Genomic DNA, 18,918 nt, shown 5'->3' on the forward strand with positions numbered 1-18,918 from the left:
ACGAGCTCACGGTGTCTGTTTTGCAGGTCATCAGAGGAATAACCATCTTTGCCGGACCTAACCCTCGTGGGAAACATCTATTTAACCCCAGATTATCCGTAATCTGCCCGGGGTCACATAGTGTTTCTTCAGCCATCTTTGCAATTACCACATTAAACAATTCAAATTGAATCTTGTGGTGAAGCTTCTATTCCGATCATCCATCCCTCTCAGCATTTGATCGTTCCACACTTACATAAAAACAACCCGCTTATGAAACCAACAAACACCATAATCACAAAACCCAGTTCTTAAATAACGAATTCATTTGATCTATTATCATTAATGGTATTGATTCAGGTAACCGACGATAATTTGGCGGGAAGAAAACCTCCAAGACAGCTTGGTGGTATGTCCGATGTCCTCGCCCTCGCCACCGATCTCGGCTACTCTAGGTATCGCCCTCCTCCCTCTCAGGTACATTTTTCTTTTTATATTAATGAGAATCAACAGCTTTAGGGTTGCATTTTAAACTTTAAAAATAAATAAGGTATATTTGATCAATAATTTTTTTTTTATTTTACAAAAGTGCAGTATATCACTATATTGTATGTTAATCCTGATTTTGTTATCATTGACTGATATATAAAACTTGAAAGAGTAGCTAGAATGATTTGCATTTTGTCGTTTAAGATATTTGGTTCTTAATTAGGAAGACTTGCGAAATGGTGATGACTTAATAAGATTGTTGCGTGAACTTAACGTGGTACAAAGAAAAGTGTCACGTCTGCATTTCGAACTTCAAGGTCGGAAGGTAAGTTGGTTCATTTAAATTAAAGTCTTAATGTTATGGATTCTAATTATACATTTTAGGTTCAAAGTTTGTTACTTTTAAGCAAATAAAATGAGTTTTTCTTTGTTCTGAAATTTTCAGGTAGATATGAATATAGCTCACTTGACACATGTGAGTGAAATGGAGAAAAAGATAGAAACATTAGCAAGGATCACTACCATATTGAAAGGGGTTATTCGGAATAAGGTGATATATTCGTGTTAAATATTTTTTATCTATTTATATGGGCTGACTGCGGTTCAAGCTTTGTCGATCCCAACGGGTCAAATGTGAAAATTAACTAAAAAGGGAACAAGTCAAATGGGTGGAACTAGGCCTAAAATACTGTAAACGGCCATGAATAGAGCATATTTGTGTTCGTTCATTTAACTTTAACCGAACAAAGATAAACACCAACGGGGTTTTCTTTTTAGCTCATTAAGAAAGTGAGTGCGTTCTTTTTCGTTTGTTAATAGTATAAACGAACGTTTCATAAACATAAGCAGACGAACATATCTGAGTGAACACCATTTAAAAGTAAACATGAGCATGAATATGTTAACCTAAAGATTTATTAAAGCTAAACTAAACTGCAATATGCTTAAGAAATCTCATTTGATACGTAAGCAACCAATGTTAACTAACTAGCATAAATGAACAAAGTAGACATGTGTTGATGTTTGCCCGTTTAACTATATTGAGAAAAAATATTCATGTTCGTTAGTTTATTAATTAAACGAACATAAACAAACATCCTGCCACTAAGCGTTCTACTTGTTTACAGGCCTAGGAGGAACGGATTGAAAGTCATAGATTCATTAAAATTTATAAAATTCTCCGTCACTATATGAAAAGATTGTACGAGTATTTTTTTTTTTAATTTGACTTGCAGGATCGTATAATAACCCGTCTTCAACAACCGTTTCCCTTAGAATTCATTCCTGTTGAAGCAGAATATCAGGTTAGTTATCTTGACACATGAAAAACGTGTACTTTATTCGGTAAAGATTTTCTTTGAAAATATGAATTATATAAATTTTGGGTTTTTTCATCATGGAATAACAGAAAGAATTCTCTGAACTATTAAGGAGTGCTGCTAACGATTATGGAAGCCTTACGGCTTCCGTTTCTGATCTTCATTGGAGCACAAACTTTAGGGAACCTCCATCTATATGGAAGGTATGCTTACAAAACCGTCTGATTGAGAGAGGCGAAAAAAATGAACATGTTGGTAACGGGTTTGGGCTAAAAGGGCCGGGCCAATCCCAACATTGTTTTGAAAATAGTCTGTATTTTAAATATGATCCCAATTCACATTGTTATTTCTAGTAAAAAAACTAAGGCCATTTTTGCCAGGTTTGTTCCGTTTGACCATTTAGGACTTGGGTTTAATTATTTATTTTAAATTAAGAAAATTATGATTTGTACCTCTGTGCTCAAGGGCGGAGATACTCTATGTGCAATAGGTTCAAGCGAACCCAATGATTTTTGAAATTTATATAGAGTGTATAGTACAAAAATTTTGACCCGACCCATTAATTTTTCTAGACTGAACTCATATACATTGTTTCCGACAGAAAGAAAAAACTGATGTTGTGTTCTGCTAGAAAAGTCCGTTTAGAATTACTGATTTGTCCTGGGTTCGAGTCCTTTTAGACACGTTTTTCGTTTCAGTTTTGAGGGCTTTTGATTTACTAATCTAGGCCAGCCCAGTGCAATTTATTTTTCTTGATCCACAGACCTTCCCCCTTTTCTGGATCTAATTAAGAAACTGGTGAGTAATGAAAAGATTTATTTTTTGTAAAGTTAGTTTTGAGTGCCATTGATAAACGCCTTTCATGAAGAATATTTTGCTCAATCAATGATATTTTGTGAATCTCTATTGCAAACCTAAGCACCTTATTATGGGTTTTTAATAAGATTAAAAAATCTAAGCAAAACTATATTTGCTATTTATCAAGTCTACGAATTAAACTTTCACGTACCGACCAAATCAAGATTTTGTTTTTGTTTTTTTTATATAGTCAAACCATTTTTAACACAACAGAATTAAAAAAGTATATTTTCTTTTCAAATTGAATACTGAAATTAGTAGTAGCTGGTGTGTCCAAAATTACCAGTTTAAATACAGATAATGTTTTAGTAATTACCGGATTATTTAAGGAATGAAGACACCTCGTTGATAATATTTTTATATCTTACTCAAGCCATGAAACTAGATGATTAAATGGTGATGTTGTTTGGCTTATACAGTAGAAACTCGATAAATTAATACTCGATTATTTAATAAACTCTCTAAGATAATAGTTTTTGCCGGTCCCGACTCGGGGATAAGGTGCTAAATTAATAATTCGCTAAAATTATAAGATAATACATTTTTGATAATTTCTTTAGACCCCAAATAAAATATAAATTAATAATTCCTTATATATAACATATTACATGAATGATTTATGAAAGTTTCTTAAAAAATGACTCAATTGTCTTTTGTTTTTTGTTGAAATCAATTCCCCCTTGAATCTCGTCTCTAATTTTCCGTAGCATGGTAAGAACTTCTAGTGTTGTTTTCTCATAGCTCAACAAGAAATTGTTCAATGTGATTGCCGCTTTAATAGCTTCGTTTCGCGAAGGGGGCTCCATTGTAGAACTTTCATCATCTTCTTCATCGACATCAACTTTATTAATTCCAATAACGCTTTGTTTGTGTTAACCTATTTTGATCTTGTATTTATATAGAAAATATTTTTAATGTCCATAAAGTGATACATTGAACACAAGAAGCATAATAAGGTAGGAGATTGAATGTTTCTTTCAAATTGGGCCGTTCATTTAATATACATGCATTGTATACAATAATTAAGTGGAAGCTTAAAAGATGTTTGTAAACTAAGTATTCTACTATAAATTAATAAAATATTAATTAATATATAAATTAATAATTATTAATTTATTGATTAATTAATAACTCTTTTAATTAATAAATTTTGATTGTCCCAAATGTATTATTTTATAGAGTTTCTACTGTATATGCCATTACCTTGACATGGGATGCATCATTGGATCTCAACTTTCCATCATGGAAAAAACCCTTTTTTGAGTTAGATTTATTTGCTCTAGTGTTTATAAGGTAACTTTAGATGGCAAATTATACACTATAAAACCCAAAATATTCAGGTGATCCAACCTGACTCAAAGTTCTCACGTACGGTTATAAATCTATGCACCAGACAATACCAAACCCATTGAAAAAAAATCCTAGCTCCGTCATTATATGTGCTTTATGTGCGGGCACACTTTGCAGATCTAATACTTAAATTGATTGATTTGTACCTCCGTGGTTCTTAGGCGCGCAAAAATGTACCCTAGTGTTAGTTGATCGTGTGTTGACCGGGGGACAGCAACGGCAATTTGGTAATTAGATAAATAATAACAATAATAATAATAATAATAATAATAATAATAATAATATGACACAACCCAATCCCTTTCTTCCCACCCCCACAACCGTCACACATCATCCCCTCATCTCCTCACCCCCACACCCACCATTGCCGGTCCTAACCCACCTTCGTACCGCCACCCAATACCACCTATTCCATCTTCATCTTCATACTCTTTTTTTGGTCAATACCACACATTCCTTCTTAATCTCCGTACTCTTCGGCAAGATTCTCATCACAGAGCTAGGGCTCATAACCACCTCCCCGCAGAAAGTCTCTTTCGGTGACTGATGGTGTTAAGTTTTCCAGTAGAAAGTTTTCCAGCAAGCCAGGTTTCCAGGTTCTGTTCAATTGCTAAAATTGAAGAAAGCTTTTCGACAAGATTCATTTTCCCGGCAACTACATCAAGAAGGTTATGACGACAACGTTCGTTTTTTCGGTGACAGTAAAAAGTTTTCCAACAAGGTTCGTTTTTCCGACGACTACATCAAAAAGGTTATGCCGGCAATGTTCGTTTGGTGCTGACTTTGGTTTGACGGGTGCTGACTTGGGTGGTTCGGTGGGGATCGGTGTTACGACACTGCTCGGGTTGTGGTGGTGGTGACTGGTGAGATGCTCAAATCCGTTGACGACGGCGCTCGGGTGAGGTGCTTGGATGAAGTTTGGAGATGAATAGATAGTGCTTGAGTATTTAAGGAAGGGGGAGTTGATGTGAGAAAGAAAGGGAAATGATAGATGGAGGAGAAAAACAAGGTGTGAGGATTTGGTGGTATAGACCCTAATTGGAAGACAAAACGATGAAGGTCAATATATATTTCATATTCCGTAACTATACTAAATTGCAGCCCAGTTCACATGGTAGGCTTTGTTGTTGATAATCAGAGGTCCGGGGTTTGAATCTTAGCCTCCACATTATTTTGCGTCCCTGTATTGTTAAAGGTTAATTGGTCAACAGAAGGCTAAGGGTGATTTAAGCACATCCTTAACGGGTAAACACATGGTCAACTTACGGAAGGGCACACTTTTTTCTCACATCTGAGAACCAAGAGGGCACAAATCAACCAGTTTAAGAATCATACTTGCATAGCACGCTCATAAAACATGGGATACAAATCATAATATTCTCTTTAGAACTTTTAATCAGTCACCCAAATATTTTAGTTCAAACGTATAATAATCGATTATTTTATAATGAACAAAAGATTAAGGCCCAAATTCATTATTTTGGACCAATATTTTTCGACCCAAAAATTTTGAGCTCAATGGCAAACCGAACGTTCTAAAAAAACTAAAAAAAAAAAATTTCGGTTTTCAGTTTTGCTGAGCCCAAACCGGCCCCTTACCTAAGCGGACCCCATTAGGTTGAATTAGCGACTTGTATTTTTTTTTTTAATAAACTAACATAAGTTAAATTACTTGGATGAAGTTTAAAATGTATTTAAGATGATGGCTTGATATTGGAAGCAGGAGATGCTTCGTCCGATCCATGTAGCGTTGATGTCATGTACGCGATACCTTGGAGCAATGTCAATCATGAGGGAATCTTTTGAAACCCTTCAAAAGTTTAGGGTGGGCCCTAAGAATTCACCGACATCAAGATATCATTCTCAAAGTACATCACCAGCGGGCTTAGAACATGCGGGAAGTGAATGGAGCCATGAGGATTTGGAGCTTAGGAGCCCGATTATGCAGCGAGATGAGTACCTAGAAGGGGAGTTTGAAAATGATACTTATGTAGATGATATGAATGGTGAAAGATCATCGAGTGAGGGGATGACTTCATAGTTAAAACCCATTCAATGAGTGTGCACGCGTGTGTCATGCTAAAGGCAATTTAGGCTTTATTAGAATTGTTGATTAAGTTTTTGAGTGGAAACATGTGTTTTCGATATGATGTGAATAATGGAATAAAATCATAATATGTAATTAGGAGATAAATGATTCATGGGAAAAATCCCTACTGCCATTGGTATGCAAATCCAGTGTTGATGAAAAGGTTCAAGTTCATTTATCCTTTTAAAAACTAATATTTAATTAAAAGCACGATCTTGAAAGCATGCTGATTCAATTAGAAATGAAAAATGTGAATAATAGGAAAATGTCAACCCAAATTAGGTTGAGTAAGAGATTATATATAAATAAATATTACAAACCAGATACACAACTATAACCAATTACAATAATGGCACAATATACTAAGTGACTAAATTAGTTCTATTATCTCCCCCCCAAGCGAAATGGTGGAGGGCCCAGGCGAAGCATGGAACGAAAATAGGAAAATTGAGCACGTGAAAGACTTTTGGTGAAGATGTCGGCTACCTAAAGCGTAGCTGGAAGAAATTTGGTGTATAGCTTTCCCGAGGAGACAAGTTCTCGAATGAAGTGATATTCCAGATCAATGTGCTTGGCTCGTTTGTGTGAGACGGGATTTTGAGACATAAATAAGGCACTTTGATTGTCACATGGTAACTTGGGACAGTCGGGTGGTAGGCATGCAATTCTTGTAACAAATGAGCAATCCAAACTATCTCGGCATCTGTATTTTCCATGGCCTGATACTTAGATTCACAGCTTGAACGAGAGACAATAAGTTGTTTCCTAGCACTCCAAGAAACAAGATTACCTCCAAGAAAAATTGAGTAGCCATAAGCGGAGCGTCGTGTCTCAATGCAATAAGCCCAATCCGTATCCGAATAACCAAGAATAGTGGTTTTGGGTGGTTTAGTGAAGGAAACACCAAAAGGAATGGTGCCTTTGACATATCGTAAATGTATATAACACATTGAAAGTGCATAACCGTAGGAGCCTGAAGAAACTAACTCGCCTGATTGACAACATAAGATAAGTCTGGTCTAGTGATAGTTAAATATTGAAGCGCACCAACTAGTGAGAGATAAACAGTGGGTTTTGAGAATAGATGACTAGTGGAGGTGAAGGTTTCATTTGGAGCAAGCGGTGTAGAAACTGGCTTTGAGTCCAGCAAAGATGCACATTGAAAAAATAAACCATTAGATGTGTGAATCATCTCGAGTCCTAAAAAGTAACTGAGATAACCAAATCTTTAATTGAAAACTCTTGTTTCAAGCAAGAGATAAATGAGGACATAGTACCTTCATGATTTCCAGTGAGAATCAAATCATTGACATAATCGAGAACATACATGATGCATGAATTTCGCTTAAAAAATAACAATGAGGTGTCGGTAAAAGTGTGCAAGAAATTGAAAATTTCAAAAGACAAACAGAGTCAAGGTTCGATATGAGTGACCTCGGGTTTTTGTATTACTATCTCGGGATCGAAGTTAAACAAAGCGATCATGGGATAGCGTTAAAGCAAAACGGTTATGCAACGAAGATCCTAAAAGAAGCAAATCTTTGGATTCGTAACCCGACTCAGTTTCCTTTGGAATCAAGTTGTCTATAGAAAATGAAAATCCGAAGGTAGATTCAACCGGTTATAGAAAAATAATATGAAGCTTGAGGTATTTAACTCATACGAGACCCGATTTAAGCTACTCAGTTGGTTATGCGAGTCGGTTCATGCAATCAACAACTCAAGGTCATGCTCAAACGATTAAATATATTCTCTGATATCTAAGAGGTTTACTAGACTTTGGTATTACTTACTCGAGAGGCGGAAACAATATGTTGCACGGGTATAGTGATAGTAGTAGGGATGAGCTCAGTACCGTACCGGTACCGAAAATCCCGATCCCGAAAATCGCAAATTTTTGGTACCGGTACCGGTACCGAAATGTTCGGTTCGGTACCAGTACCGGTATTTAAGGTAAAATTCGGGAAATGCCGGTACCTTACCGGTTCTGAAAACTCAAATCCTTGGTACCGGTACCAATCGGTACCTTACCGATTTTTGCTCATCCCTAGATAGTAGTCACGCAGTGGATATCGATGATAGTCAGAGTACATCGGATCTAATTTTCTACTATGGTAGATCACCGACGTCATGGGTTTCTTAGAAACAAGGAACGGTGCCGTTATCAACATGTGAGGCTAAATTTATGGCAGTCACATAGGCTGAATGTCCAACCTTATGGCATCGGGGTTTGTTGTTAAAGATAACCAGAGAAAAGGAGGAAATCATGGCATTGAAGACGGATAATTCATCAATTATTGCCTTGATGAAAAACCCGTCTTTTCACGGGAGAAGTAAACACATCAAAGCACAATACCATTTCATTTGGGAGTGCATTGAGAGAGAACAAATCAAGGTGGAGCATGTCAGTGGAGATTTACAAAGAGCGAGTATCCTTACAAAAGCATTGTCACAATTGATGTTTAACGAGATGAGAAGCTTTATAGGTGTCACAATATTAGGGGGTGATTGTTAGTGTAATCTTGCATAAGTGCGGGGACCTAGTCGTCATACTTACAAACCTAGGAGATTTTTGAGTTAGTTTTTCTTCTATTATTGTTTAACAAAGAATTGCATGGTTATAAATAGGGCTATTTGTAATCAAGTAATCACAACATTAACAATCAATAAAATTGAGGTTTATAATTTAAATCTTATTGTTTTCAATTGTTTGATCTATCTGGGCCAACAAGACCAGATAGATTACCAATATTTTGAGGGCTGGCCCTCCCAATATAGTGATGAAAAAAAGGTGTCTACAATGTCGAATAAGATAACAACAAATAAAGATATATAGTATTAACCGTCTAATTTTACTAACAAACATAATTCACTAAATGTAATAGTTTCTAATAATAAAAAAATATTAGGCTATGCCCCTATTCACTATAATCGACTTCTAGGCAATGTTGTAAAAGTAGGTTTACAAGGCCGAGTACTCCACGAGTACTCGTTACAAGGTATGTCGTCGAAACGAGTTATATTCAACTCCGCCTAGTTAGTAAAGAATCGTTCAAAGGTGGTCAATCTCAGCCAGAATCACATTTAATCGGTGAACTTGGGCCGATTTTGACTTAAAAAAATAAAACATAACTAGTAATTCTATAATATTAGAAAACAAGTATCATTTCTTTAATTAATGATTAGCAATTTTTAGAATAATTTATAATTTAAAAATGTATTTCTCTTATTTATATTGATACTCACCTATTTTGTTATAAATATTAGTAAACTTATGATATTTGACATATATATAATATTCAAAAATTAATTTTATTTATCTTTACCATGTCCGAGTACTCCCTGAGTACTAAGAGTACACCCAACTCCCCCAGTCAGCCGCCTAAGGGTCCGCCTAGTGACTTTTGCAACATTGCTTCTAGGTACGGTGTTTTCTTCATTAACAACTTGATATTGTGGTCCTCAGACGTCAACATACAATCTCTAAATCCAGGACCGAAGCCTATCGATCAGGATGTTGCTAACATTGTTGCTAAAGCTAGCTGGCTTTTAACCTCTTGCATGAATTACACGCCTATATTAGCATGTTACACTAGTTTACTGTGACAACGTGTCGATAGTATATCTGTATGAGAATCCGGTTCAACATCAGTGTACTAACACCTTGAGTTAAGACATTCATCCGTTCGAGGAGAAGGTATATATTGCATATTGAGCACATTCGTGTTCTTCATGTTTTGCATGCTTTCAACACGCAAACATCCTACTAAAGGTCGTATGCGCCAGCTCTTCCAGTATTTCAGAAATAATTAACCGTCAATGCTATGACTGCTTCAACTCAAGTATTAGATCATATATTTAGTAAAGATTTCTTCTATTTGTTAGGTCCCTTTCTGTTTCTATTAGTCTTTTTGTATTGATGATTATGTAATGGGCCATTTTGTTTACTTTGTGTATTTTAGGCCCAAGAGAAATAATGTTGTAAAGCCCATTGGACATTTGATATGACTTACTTCTCATGCATGCTTCCCTATAAATAGGAAGCATGCCATGAGAAGTACATGGTATGGTTGTAATTGTTGATATTTAAAGGAGAAAAACATTTTGTTATAACTCTTTCTCTTTCTCTCGGCTCTCTCTCTCTTTCTCTAAAACAATCAAAAATAACATCTCAAGATCCGAGACTGCTTAGGTGGCTTAGTGTGATTTCCGCTAGCACTAAGCTCGGTTGATCCAAGACTATTGTTAGATCCACCCACGTTGGGACCTACAATTGGTATCAGAGCTTCGGCTCACTAGTTGAGGGTTTTTGGATCACAACCTTGGGTTTTGATCTTGAGAAGAAGAAAACAAGTGTTCTTGCAAGAAAAGTTCACAAACACCACAAAAACAAGAAAAATACAAAAGAATCGTCAAAATCTTCATAAAACTGTCCTAAAAGGTGTTCTCGGTAAAGATAGCTCGTGTTCAAGTTCTAGATCCAAAAGTTTTTCCTATAAAAGCGTTAAAGTTAGTGTTTACGGGTTTGAAAAGTGTTGAAATTGACAAGTGAAAATTTTCGCTTCTCATGGCATGAAAATCAGTGTACCAACCTTTGACCTAGTACTACAGGTTAGGTGGAACAGATCCCAAGAAAGATTGCTTCTGGAAGCTTAAGAGTTTTTCGCTTCTCATAGGAGCAATTTCACTTCGCTTAAAAACTTTTCGCTTCGCTTGGAAACTTTTTCTCTTCGCATATAACCTTTTCGCTTCGCTGTTCACGTTTTGCTTCGCATAGAAATTTTTTTTCTTCGCATTACTGTTCATCAGAAGTTTTTCGCTTCGCCTGGAGCAACTTTTTCGCTTCGCTTAGCTGAATTTTTTTCGCTTCGCTTGGCTTCACTTTTTCGCTTCGCTTGAAAAAGTGTTTCACACGAAAAAACTTACCTGTGTTGAATTTTTAAGCTGTTTAAAGTTTGCTAAGTGTTTGAGACTTCTGAAATCATGACAAGCACGGATTCTGAGCCGTTGAAGGGGTATTTGTTGTTGGAAAACCAAGTGGGAACACCTACAAAGCCACCAAAGTATATGACCTTGGATGATAACTTTGCAGACTTCAAATAGAGATTCATGAACTATATCTCATTGACTGAGGCTGATTTCATGAGATCTTTTGAACAAGGTCCTCATGTTCCCGTGACTCGCACTGATGCTGGGGAACAACTTAAAGCTCCAGAAAACTATGATCAAGCAGACAGGGACCTGTTAGCACAAGACAAGAAAGCCTATCTCATTTTGACTGTTTTCCTTTCAAATAAGATCACCGAAACTCTTCGTGAACACATAAGTGCCAAGGGTCTGTGGGAAGCACTTGTTGAGAAAGTTGAGGGCAATGCAGAAATAAGGGAAAACAAGAAGGCCCTATTAAAGGAAGAATTCAATATGTTCAATCATAGTCAAGGTGAAGCCGTTTTGGATTTGGTCAAGAGATTTGAGAAGTTGATGGTAAGAATTAGGGCTGCAAGTGTCAACAATGCAAATGCTGAGGTCAATCACAAGTTGATGAATTCACTACCATACAGCTGGAGCACCAATACAATTACAATAAAAAGAACTACAAATCTGAATACCATGACAAACAGTGATTTGATCTCCATAATCAAGTCATTTGAGATGGATGAACATATGAGAATGAATAATCATCTAAGTTCCATAAATCAAGCTGGAGTGAGTTTTGCTTCCTCAATGCCAACTGCTTTCTTAAGCAAGACTCAACAGAATGTGTATCCTGTGACCACTCCTAAGCACTCCCCAAGTGTACCTTCTCAACCAACAGCATTCATCTCAACCAATAATCAATCATATTCTTCCAGTACAAGTTCGTTTCAAAAGACAGTCGACAGTGTGGTTGCCCAAGCCTTAAAAGCTCAATGGATTTCCTCATCTTCAAAACCTCAACCAAGCAAACCTTCAAGTTTCTGTGAAGCACTACCCATGTTAAATGATTCCAACATCGCAATGGTTCACGCTTTTCTGTCAAGCCATGAAGAGTTGATGCAAGGAAATCTATTGCCACCACAGTTTGAAGCTGGAGATTTAAGAGTTATCAATCAAAAGGATCTTGAAAAGATGCATATCAAGTACCAAATAGCAATGGCGGTACAAAGAGCTAAAAACTTCATGAAGATGTACGGGAAAGATAGCTTCAATGATTCTGACAGAAAAAGGATTGGGTTTGACAAGTCGAAGCTGCGATGTTACAACTGTGGTGAAATGGGTCATTTTTCTTGAGAATGCACGAATCCATCAAAACCTGCCAATGATATTCGTGTGACTGAGGTGACAGAGGAAGAGAACAGCAAGGCTGCAGGAAAAAGGCATGAGGTGCCAAAACCAAGCAGCTCATCTCAAAGAATTGGAGGTCATCCACACAAGGGCAACTCAAGCTCAAACTTAAAGGCCCTTGTCTCCCAATCAGAGGTCCAAGTTGGTGTGGATTGGGATGATCAATTCCAAGAGCTGCAGAATCCTCTCAACATGGCTGGCATGGCTTTCACAAACAATGAAGCTTCTTCGTCTGCTACTACAAGTTCTGATGCGTCACCATCTGATGAGGTAAAAAGAAATCTGTGCACTCAAGCTTGCGTAAATAAGGTTACATATTATAGATATCTTCAGGACGAAGTTTTGAAAGAAAATGAAAAACTTCGTCAATTAAATGCTGAATATATAAAGGCTGACAAGATATATGTTGAAAAGATTAAAACACATCACAATGATGTTGCAAATCTTAAACTTAAAATCTTTCAAGGAGAGCACAATGTCATCTATTACAAAGACATAATAAATAAACTAAAAGATGAGATTGAAAAGTTGAAACTTGATCTTTCTGATAAACGAGAAAAGGAAAAACAAGTTGAAAGATTTGAAGCATCATCTGAACAATTAGATGATCTTATTGGAGTTCAGAGAAGCACTAAAGTCAAAATGGGGCTAGGTTATGATTATTCAGCGGTGCCTCCACCAATGAATGATAATTACACTTGCCTACCCCATTTTAGCTATAATACTTCTCTTGATGAAGAGATGGCCTATGGTATTGGTAAACTACCAAAACCAGTGAAATTTGTTTCAGCTGCCTCTCCATCAACAGCTCAAATTTCATCATTTGATAAGTCTAACGTCAACGTGTCTTGTATAGCAGCTGATGTAAATGGTGATTGTGGGAAGGTTAACCAGGGTTGTAAACCAAAGGGAGAGTTAGAACCCCATTTTGAATCCTGTGTGGGTCTAACAAAAACGATTAACAATCCTGTTTGTAACAAAGTGTGTGATTCAATGTTAGGAAGTTTAATGTCTAGATCAAAGGATGTATTTTGTGAATCATCAAGTGATGACAGTTGTATAAATGTTTGCAATGAAAGTGAATGTTCCTCTTCTGATTCAGAATGTGAAACTGTTTTTGATGAAACCATTGAAGTCAAGCTTAATGAACAGACTAGTCAAAGCTGCTCATCAACTGATAATAAGATTGAGAACTTGGTAAAAGAGAAAATTACTTTTGTGAACGAAAAACCAAGCACTTCCTGTAAATATGTGCCACCAAAGAAAACCTCTTTTTCTCAAAATACAAATTACAACAATAGTTCTCAATATTATAATCAGTGTGATAATGCCTATTATTTTTCTCAACAGAAACGTTGGCATTCAAATTATTTTGCTTCAAAATCTTCAAATGTTCATCATTATCAGACAGATACAGGTTACAGACATGTTAACACAACCACATCACCTTATGCCACATATCTCAGTGATCAAGATATCTATAATTGTATCGAAAGAAAATGTTGCTTTGTTTGTGGCAATCCGCCTCATCTTGCAAGACATTGCAAGAACTGGCATAAGCAACAAAGAGACTTCAACAGTAAGTTTGGTCAGACATTTCCTAAGTATAATGCTCAAACCAAGAAAATGTCTAACCAAACTTACACTTCAGCCAGTGAGACAGATTTAAGACCCAAAAGAACTGAAAAACCAAAGAAACCATTTTGGCTAACCTAAAGAGAAAGAAAAAGGTTAGCGAAGGGGTCTGAAGCTGAAAGGCCCACGAGCCCTTCAAAAATTTTCACCAAGGCTAATCAAGAGGATTTTGTGGTTAAGCCTAAACCAAAACGAAGCCAATCCAGAAAATCGTCTCAAAACCGAGGAATTCATAATTCAAGTTCCTCGAGGGATTGCTCTTCAAACTTTGATTCACCAAAGGATATATTTTCAGAAATCATAAAATTAAACTTGGTGATTTTGTGTTTAACTTTCCCGAGACAAGAGTGTCTCGGGAAACCCTCCACTAACTGGTTCTTGGTGTGTGTTGGACGGCCTGTCAACAACATTTGGTACTTGGACAGTGGCTACACCCGACACATGACAGGAGACGAGTCGCTGTTGTTCGACATCAAACCATTCAACGCTGGTCATGTTTCTTTTGCTGGCGACATTGGAGGAGAGATAACAAAACAAGGGAAGGTCTCGAATGGTACTTTGACATTCGATTAAGTCAATCTGGTGGAGCAGGTAAACCACAACCTGCTCAGCGTCTCTCAGATCTGTGATAAGAAATTCTTAACCCTATTTACTGAAAATGAATGTCTCATTCTGAAACTAGGTTTTAAAGTACCTGAGGAGTGGATTATGATGCGTATTCCAAGGCACAATGATGCCTACATTCTGGACATGAGAAGCAATTACTCCATGTGTTCTGCTTCTTATTTGATGTCCAAGGCCTTAGAGAACAATTCATCTTTATGGAATCAATGTTTGGGTCACGTCAACTTTAAGAACTTAAATAAGTTGGTTAAAAGTGACCATGTGAGGGGTCTACCAGTAAAATCTTTTCATTGTGCTGGAAAATGTTTATCTTGCTCTAAATGCAAACAACACAAACTCTCACATAGACCCAAAACTATAAATTCAGTAAATTCCACTCTTCAGTTGTTGCACATGGATCTCTTCGGTCCAATTCAACCAATGGTAATAGGTCGAAAAGCCTATTGTCTGGTTATTACTGATGACTTTTCGCGTTTCAGTTGGACATTTCTGTTAGGGCACTAGGACGAGACGTCGCAGTTTTTGCTAAGGTTTATTGTGTTGGTTGAGAATCAAACTGACAAGAAGGTGAAGTGTATCAGAAGCGACAACGGCACAGAGTTTTGCAACAAGGTGGTGAATGAATTCTGTCACAACAAGGGAATCATTCATCAGCTCAGCGCACCTTACACTCCTGAACAAAATGGGGTGGCTGAGAGAAGAAACCGTACTTTGGTGGAAGCTGCTAGAACAATGCTCTCATATTCCAAACTACCATTGATTTTCTGGGGTGAAGCTATCAACGCTGCTTGCTTTACCCAGAATCGTGTGCTTCTGAACAAAAGACTGAACAAGACTCCGTATGAAGTCTTCTATGGAACGAAGCCAAGGGTAAACTTCTTTTGAACGTTTGGATGTCCCTGTACCATACTCCAAACAAATGCTAGAACAACCTCCAAGTTTGCTGAAAAAGCGGATGAGTGCTACTTTGTTGGTTATTCTGCTGATAAAAGTGCTTATTGTGTATACAACAAGAAATCAAGAGTGATCTTGGAGTCCTTCAACATTGATGGGCAGGAGTTAAACCCTACTGATGCACACAATGGTCCAGACTGGATGTTTGATTATGAAGGATTGTTCAAGCAGTTTCATGGAATGTACATGACACCAGCTACACCAATGGTTTCCCCTGTTGTTTCTCCAACTGTTCAACCTGCTGATGATTAGTTCTAATGCATGCTGTTTTGAAAGATCTTGGACATGTTGACATAGCTTCTGCTGCACCCATACTTAATGTATAACCAATAGCTAATCAACAAGCCCCTACGACCAAGTGCTTCTGTCCCTACGACCACTGTCTTCCATCCCATAGAGAGCCTAACAATTCAGCTCGAGGCAACACCAGTCGAGCATGTCGAGCAAATTCCACAGTTACCGATTCATCGTCGACATCCGACTGAGAACATAATTGGCGATCCGTTTGCTGGCATCCAAACACGCAGTACTTCCGGTAACATTAATAGATGTCTGTTTGCTTGTTTTGTTTCACAGGTGGAACCCAAGGACTACAAAGTTGCATTGAAAGATAATTCCTAGGTAGAAGCCATGCAAGAAGAGCTGTTGCAGTTTAAGAAGCTAAATGTTTGGAGGCTAGTGAAGAAACTAGAAAATAAAAGATCAATCGGAACGAAATGGGTGTTTCGAAATAAAAAGGATGACAAGGGGGTGATTATTAGAAATAAAGTCCGGCTTGTTGCACAAGGTTTTTGGCAATGTGAAGGTCTTGATTACGATGAAGTTTATGCACCAGTAGCCAGATTAGAAGCAATTCGCATCTTTTTGGCTTACGCCTCGTACATGAACTTCTAAGTGTATCAAATGGACGTGAAGACTGCTTTCTTGTACAGTAAAGTAAAAGAAGAAATCTATGTCAGTCAACCACCTGGCTTTGAAGATCCATCTCATCCTGATCATGTTTACCGCCTTGACAAAGCACTTTATGGTCTTCACCAAGCACCTCGTGCATAATATGCCACACTGGCTGATCATTTAGTGAAGAATGGTTACAAGAGAGGAATCGTCGATCAAACTTTCTTTGTCAAGAAGGTCAACGGTGATTTGATTCTGGTACAAGTTTATGTCAATGACATCATCTTCGAGTCCACGAATGAGGATCTGTGCAAGGAGTTCTCTAAGTTTATGCAACAGCGATTTGAGATGAGTTTCTTAGGGGAGATAACTTTCTTCCTGGGCTTACAAGTTGAGCAAAAGAAGGACGGGACCTTGATTCACCAAGAAAAGTACGTTCAAGACATTGTTCAGAAATTTGGTTTCAAGGACTCATCATCTTTCATGACACCAATCGCCACGCGACCTGTTCTAGCTCCTGATCCATCGGGAAAACTAGTCGATCAACACCTCTACAGGTCAATGATTGGTTTTTTAATGTATCTCACTGCAAGCAAACCAAACATCATGTTTCCTTTCTGTCAGTGTGCCAGATATCAGTCTGACCCGAGAGAATCCCACTTGACAGCTGTCAAGTGTATTTTCAGATACTTGAAAGGTAGACCACGTTTGGGTCTTTGGTATCCAAAGGAGTCTCCCTTGGAACTTCATGCTTACACCGACAGTGATTATGAGGGATGCAACTTGGACAGAAAATCTACATCGGGTGGATGTCAATTCCTGGGAGATCGGTTGATCTCATGGCAGTGCAAGAAACAAGTCACCGTGTCCACCTCCACAGCAAAAGCCGAGTACATTGTTGCATCCAGCTGCTGCTCTCAAGTGATTTGGATCCAGTATCAGCTGCTGGATTACGGTTTGAATTTCTACGGATCCATGATCAAATGTGATAATGAGGTGGCCGTTGCCATTGTTAAAAACCCGGTCCAGCACTCAAAGACTAAGCACATTGACATCCGAACACATTTTATTCGTGATCGTTATGATCGTAAGCTTGTCGACATAAAAAGGGTCCATACTGACTATAACTTTGCAGATCTCTTTACCAAAGCTTTTTGTCGTGCCTGATTTTTGTTTCTTGTTGAGTTATTGGGCATGATTTCTTTTGAGTAAATCTTATCTTTTAGGTTTTAAAATTCTAAATATTTTTCAAATATGTCACAATTTTTGAGGGAGAAAATGAGTTAACTTTAACTCACCAAAAAAATTTTAAATTTACTTTTAGAAAAACAAAAATCAAGTCACTTGACTTAACAAAAAGATTTTAATTTTTATATATAATATTAATTTCCTCCTTACTCCTATTGAAGAAAAACTTAAGAAAATTCAAAAAGTGTTTTCCCGCTTAGAGGAAGCTCCTTCGTAGAGGGAGTCGGTTATTTTAAAATTTTCAATTAAGAATTTGATCCGACCCTTTGGAAAGTGATAGTACGTTGGTATGTAATGATTCTAGCGCGTTAAAAGATTAGAACAAAAGGCTACAATATCATTCATAGATGTGTAGGTAGGCTTGACAAACAAGTAAGTGTCTGGTGATATAAACTTAAATTAATACCGTTGCCAGTGGATACACGTTTAAGAAGCGGTTGCATGATTTCGTGAAGTCATATTCATGAAGGAAAAAATGTAATTATACATGTCATACCCAAGCCTCTCTTTACCTGATCACAGTTGTCTTATGAAAGTCAGTGTCAATTTTAAATTTTCATTGAGTCAAGTAAAAAGCCAAGAAAAAGAAAACAAAAGAAAAGGAGTCAGTCCTAGGAATTTTAACTTCTGCTTTATTTCTTCATTTATTTTCGACTCAAGCCTTGGACTTTCTACGTTTGTAGTCATACAAGATCTAATTGTTAAGGCCCTGGGTCTTCTCCTTTGTTTTATTTTCTTTCTTTTGTTCAAGCCTTGGACTTTCTCTGCGCAATAATATGGTATTATCCGACCTGATTGTTATGGCCTGAACTTCTGCTTTATTTTAATCTTTCTAGATCGAGTCAAGTGTGCAAAGCACAAAGTGTCATGTGTACAGTGTACAATAAGTAAAATATGTTAATAAGAGTACTGTGATCAACTAAGAAAGGTTTAAGTCAAGTTGAGGTGATATGTTAACACAAAGTAAGCCTGAGATATGATGGAATCAGTAACATGTTTGATTAAGTGGGGACCACATAAGTATCGTGCCTAATCGAACCTCAAATGTATCAGTCTAGCATCAAAACACTTGTCAAGTTAAAAAGAAGGACAATATCTACAATCAATGATGAACTTGTGTCATAATAATTTCAAAATAGAAACGCGATCTAGGGC

General features: G+C 37.1%; 1 protein-coding gene across 1 annotated transcript; it reads left to right on the forward strand.

The window, feature by feature from the left end:
• Positions 1-324: 324 nt before the first annotated feature.
• LOC143600293 (AUGMIN subunit 2-like) lies at positions 325-6,036 on the forward strand. Its single transcript, XM_077078022.1, has 6 exons — positions 325-456; positions 692-793; positions 914-1,018; positions 1,704-1,772; positions 1,877-1,990; positions 5,719-6,036. The coding sequence occupies exons 1-6, from the start codon at positions 325-327 to the stop codon at positions 6,034-6,036; spliced, it is 840 nt and encodes a 279-aa protein (XP_076934137.1).
• Positions 6,037-18,918: the final 12,882 nt, after the last annotated feature.

Source organism: Bidens hawaiensis, unplaced genomic scaffold (assembly GCF_021521415.1).
Source record: "Bidens hawaiensis isolate Kalapana, Puna unplaced genomic scaffold, B.hawaiensis_p1.1 tig00053903_1, whole genome shotgun sequence".
In the NCBI taxonomy this organism is placed as follows: Eukaryota; Viridiplantae; Streptophyta; class Magnoliopsida; order Asterales; family Asteraceae; genus Bidens; species Bidens hawaiensis.

What these genes read in the sequence shown, in the direction of transcription:
- LOC143600293 (XM_077078022.1), top strand. Translation starts at nt 325, where the DNA reads ATGGTATTGATTCAGGTAACCGACGATAATTTGGCGGGAAGAAAACCT. An exon ending in CTGTTGAAGCAGAATATCAG is followed by an intron (nt 1,773 to 1,876) that starts GTTAGTTATCTT and finishes ATGGAATAACAG; the next exon opens with AAAGAATTCTCTGAACTATT. An exon ending in AACCTCCATCTATATGGAAG is followed by an intron (nt 1,991 to 5,718) that starts GTATGCTTACAA and finishes TATTGGAAGCAG; the next exon opens with GAGATGCTTCGTCCGATCCA.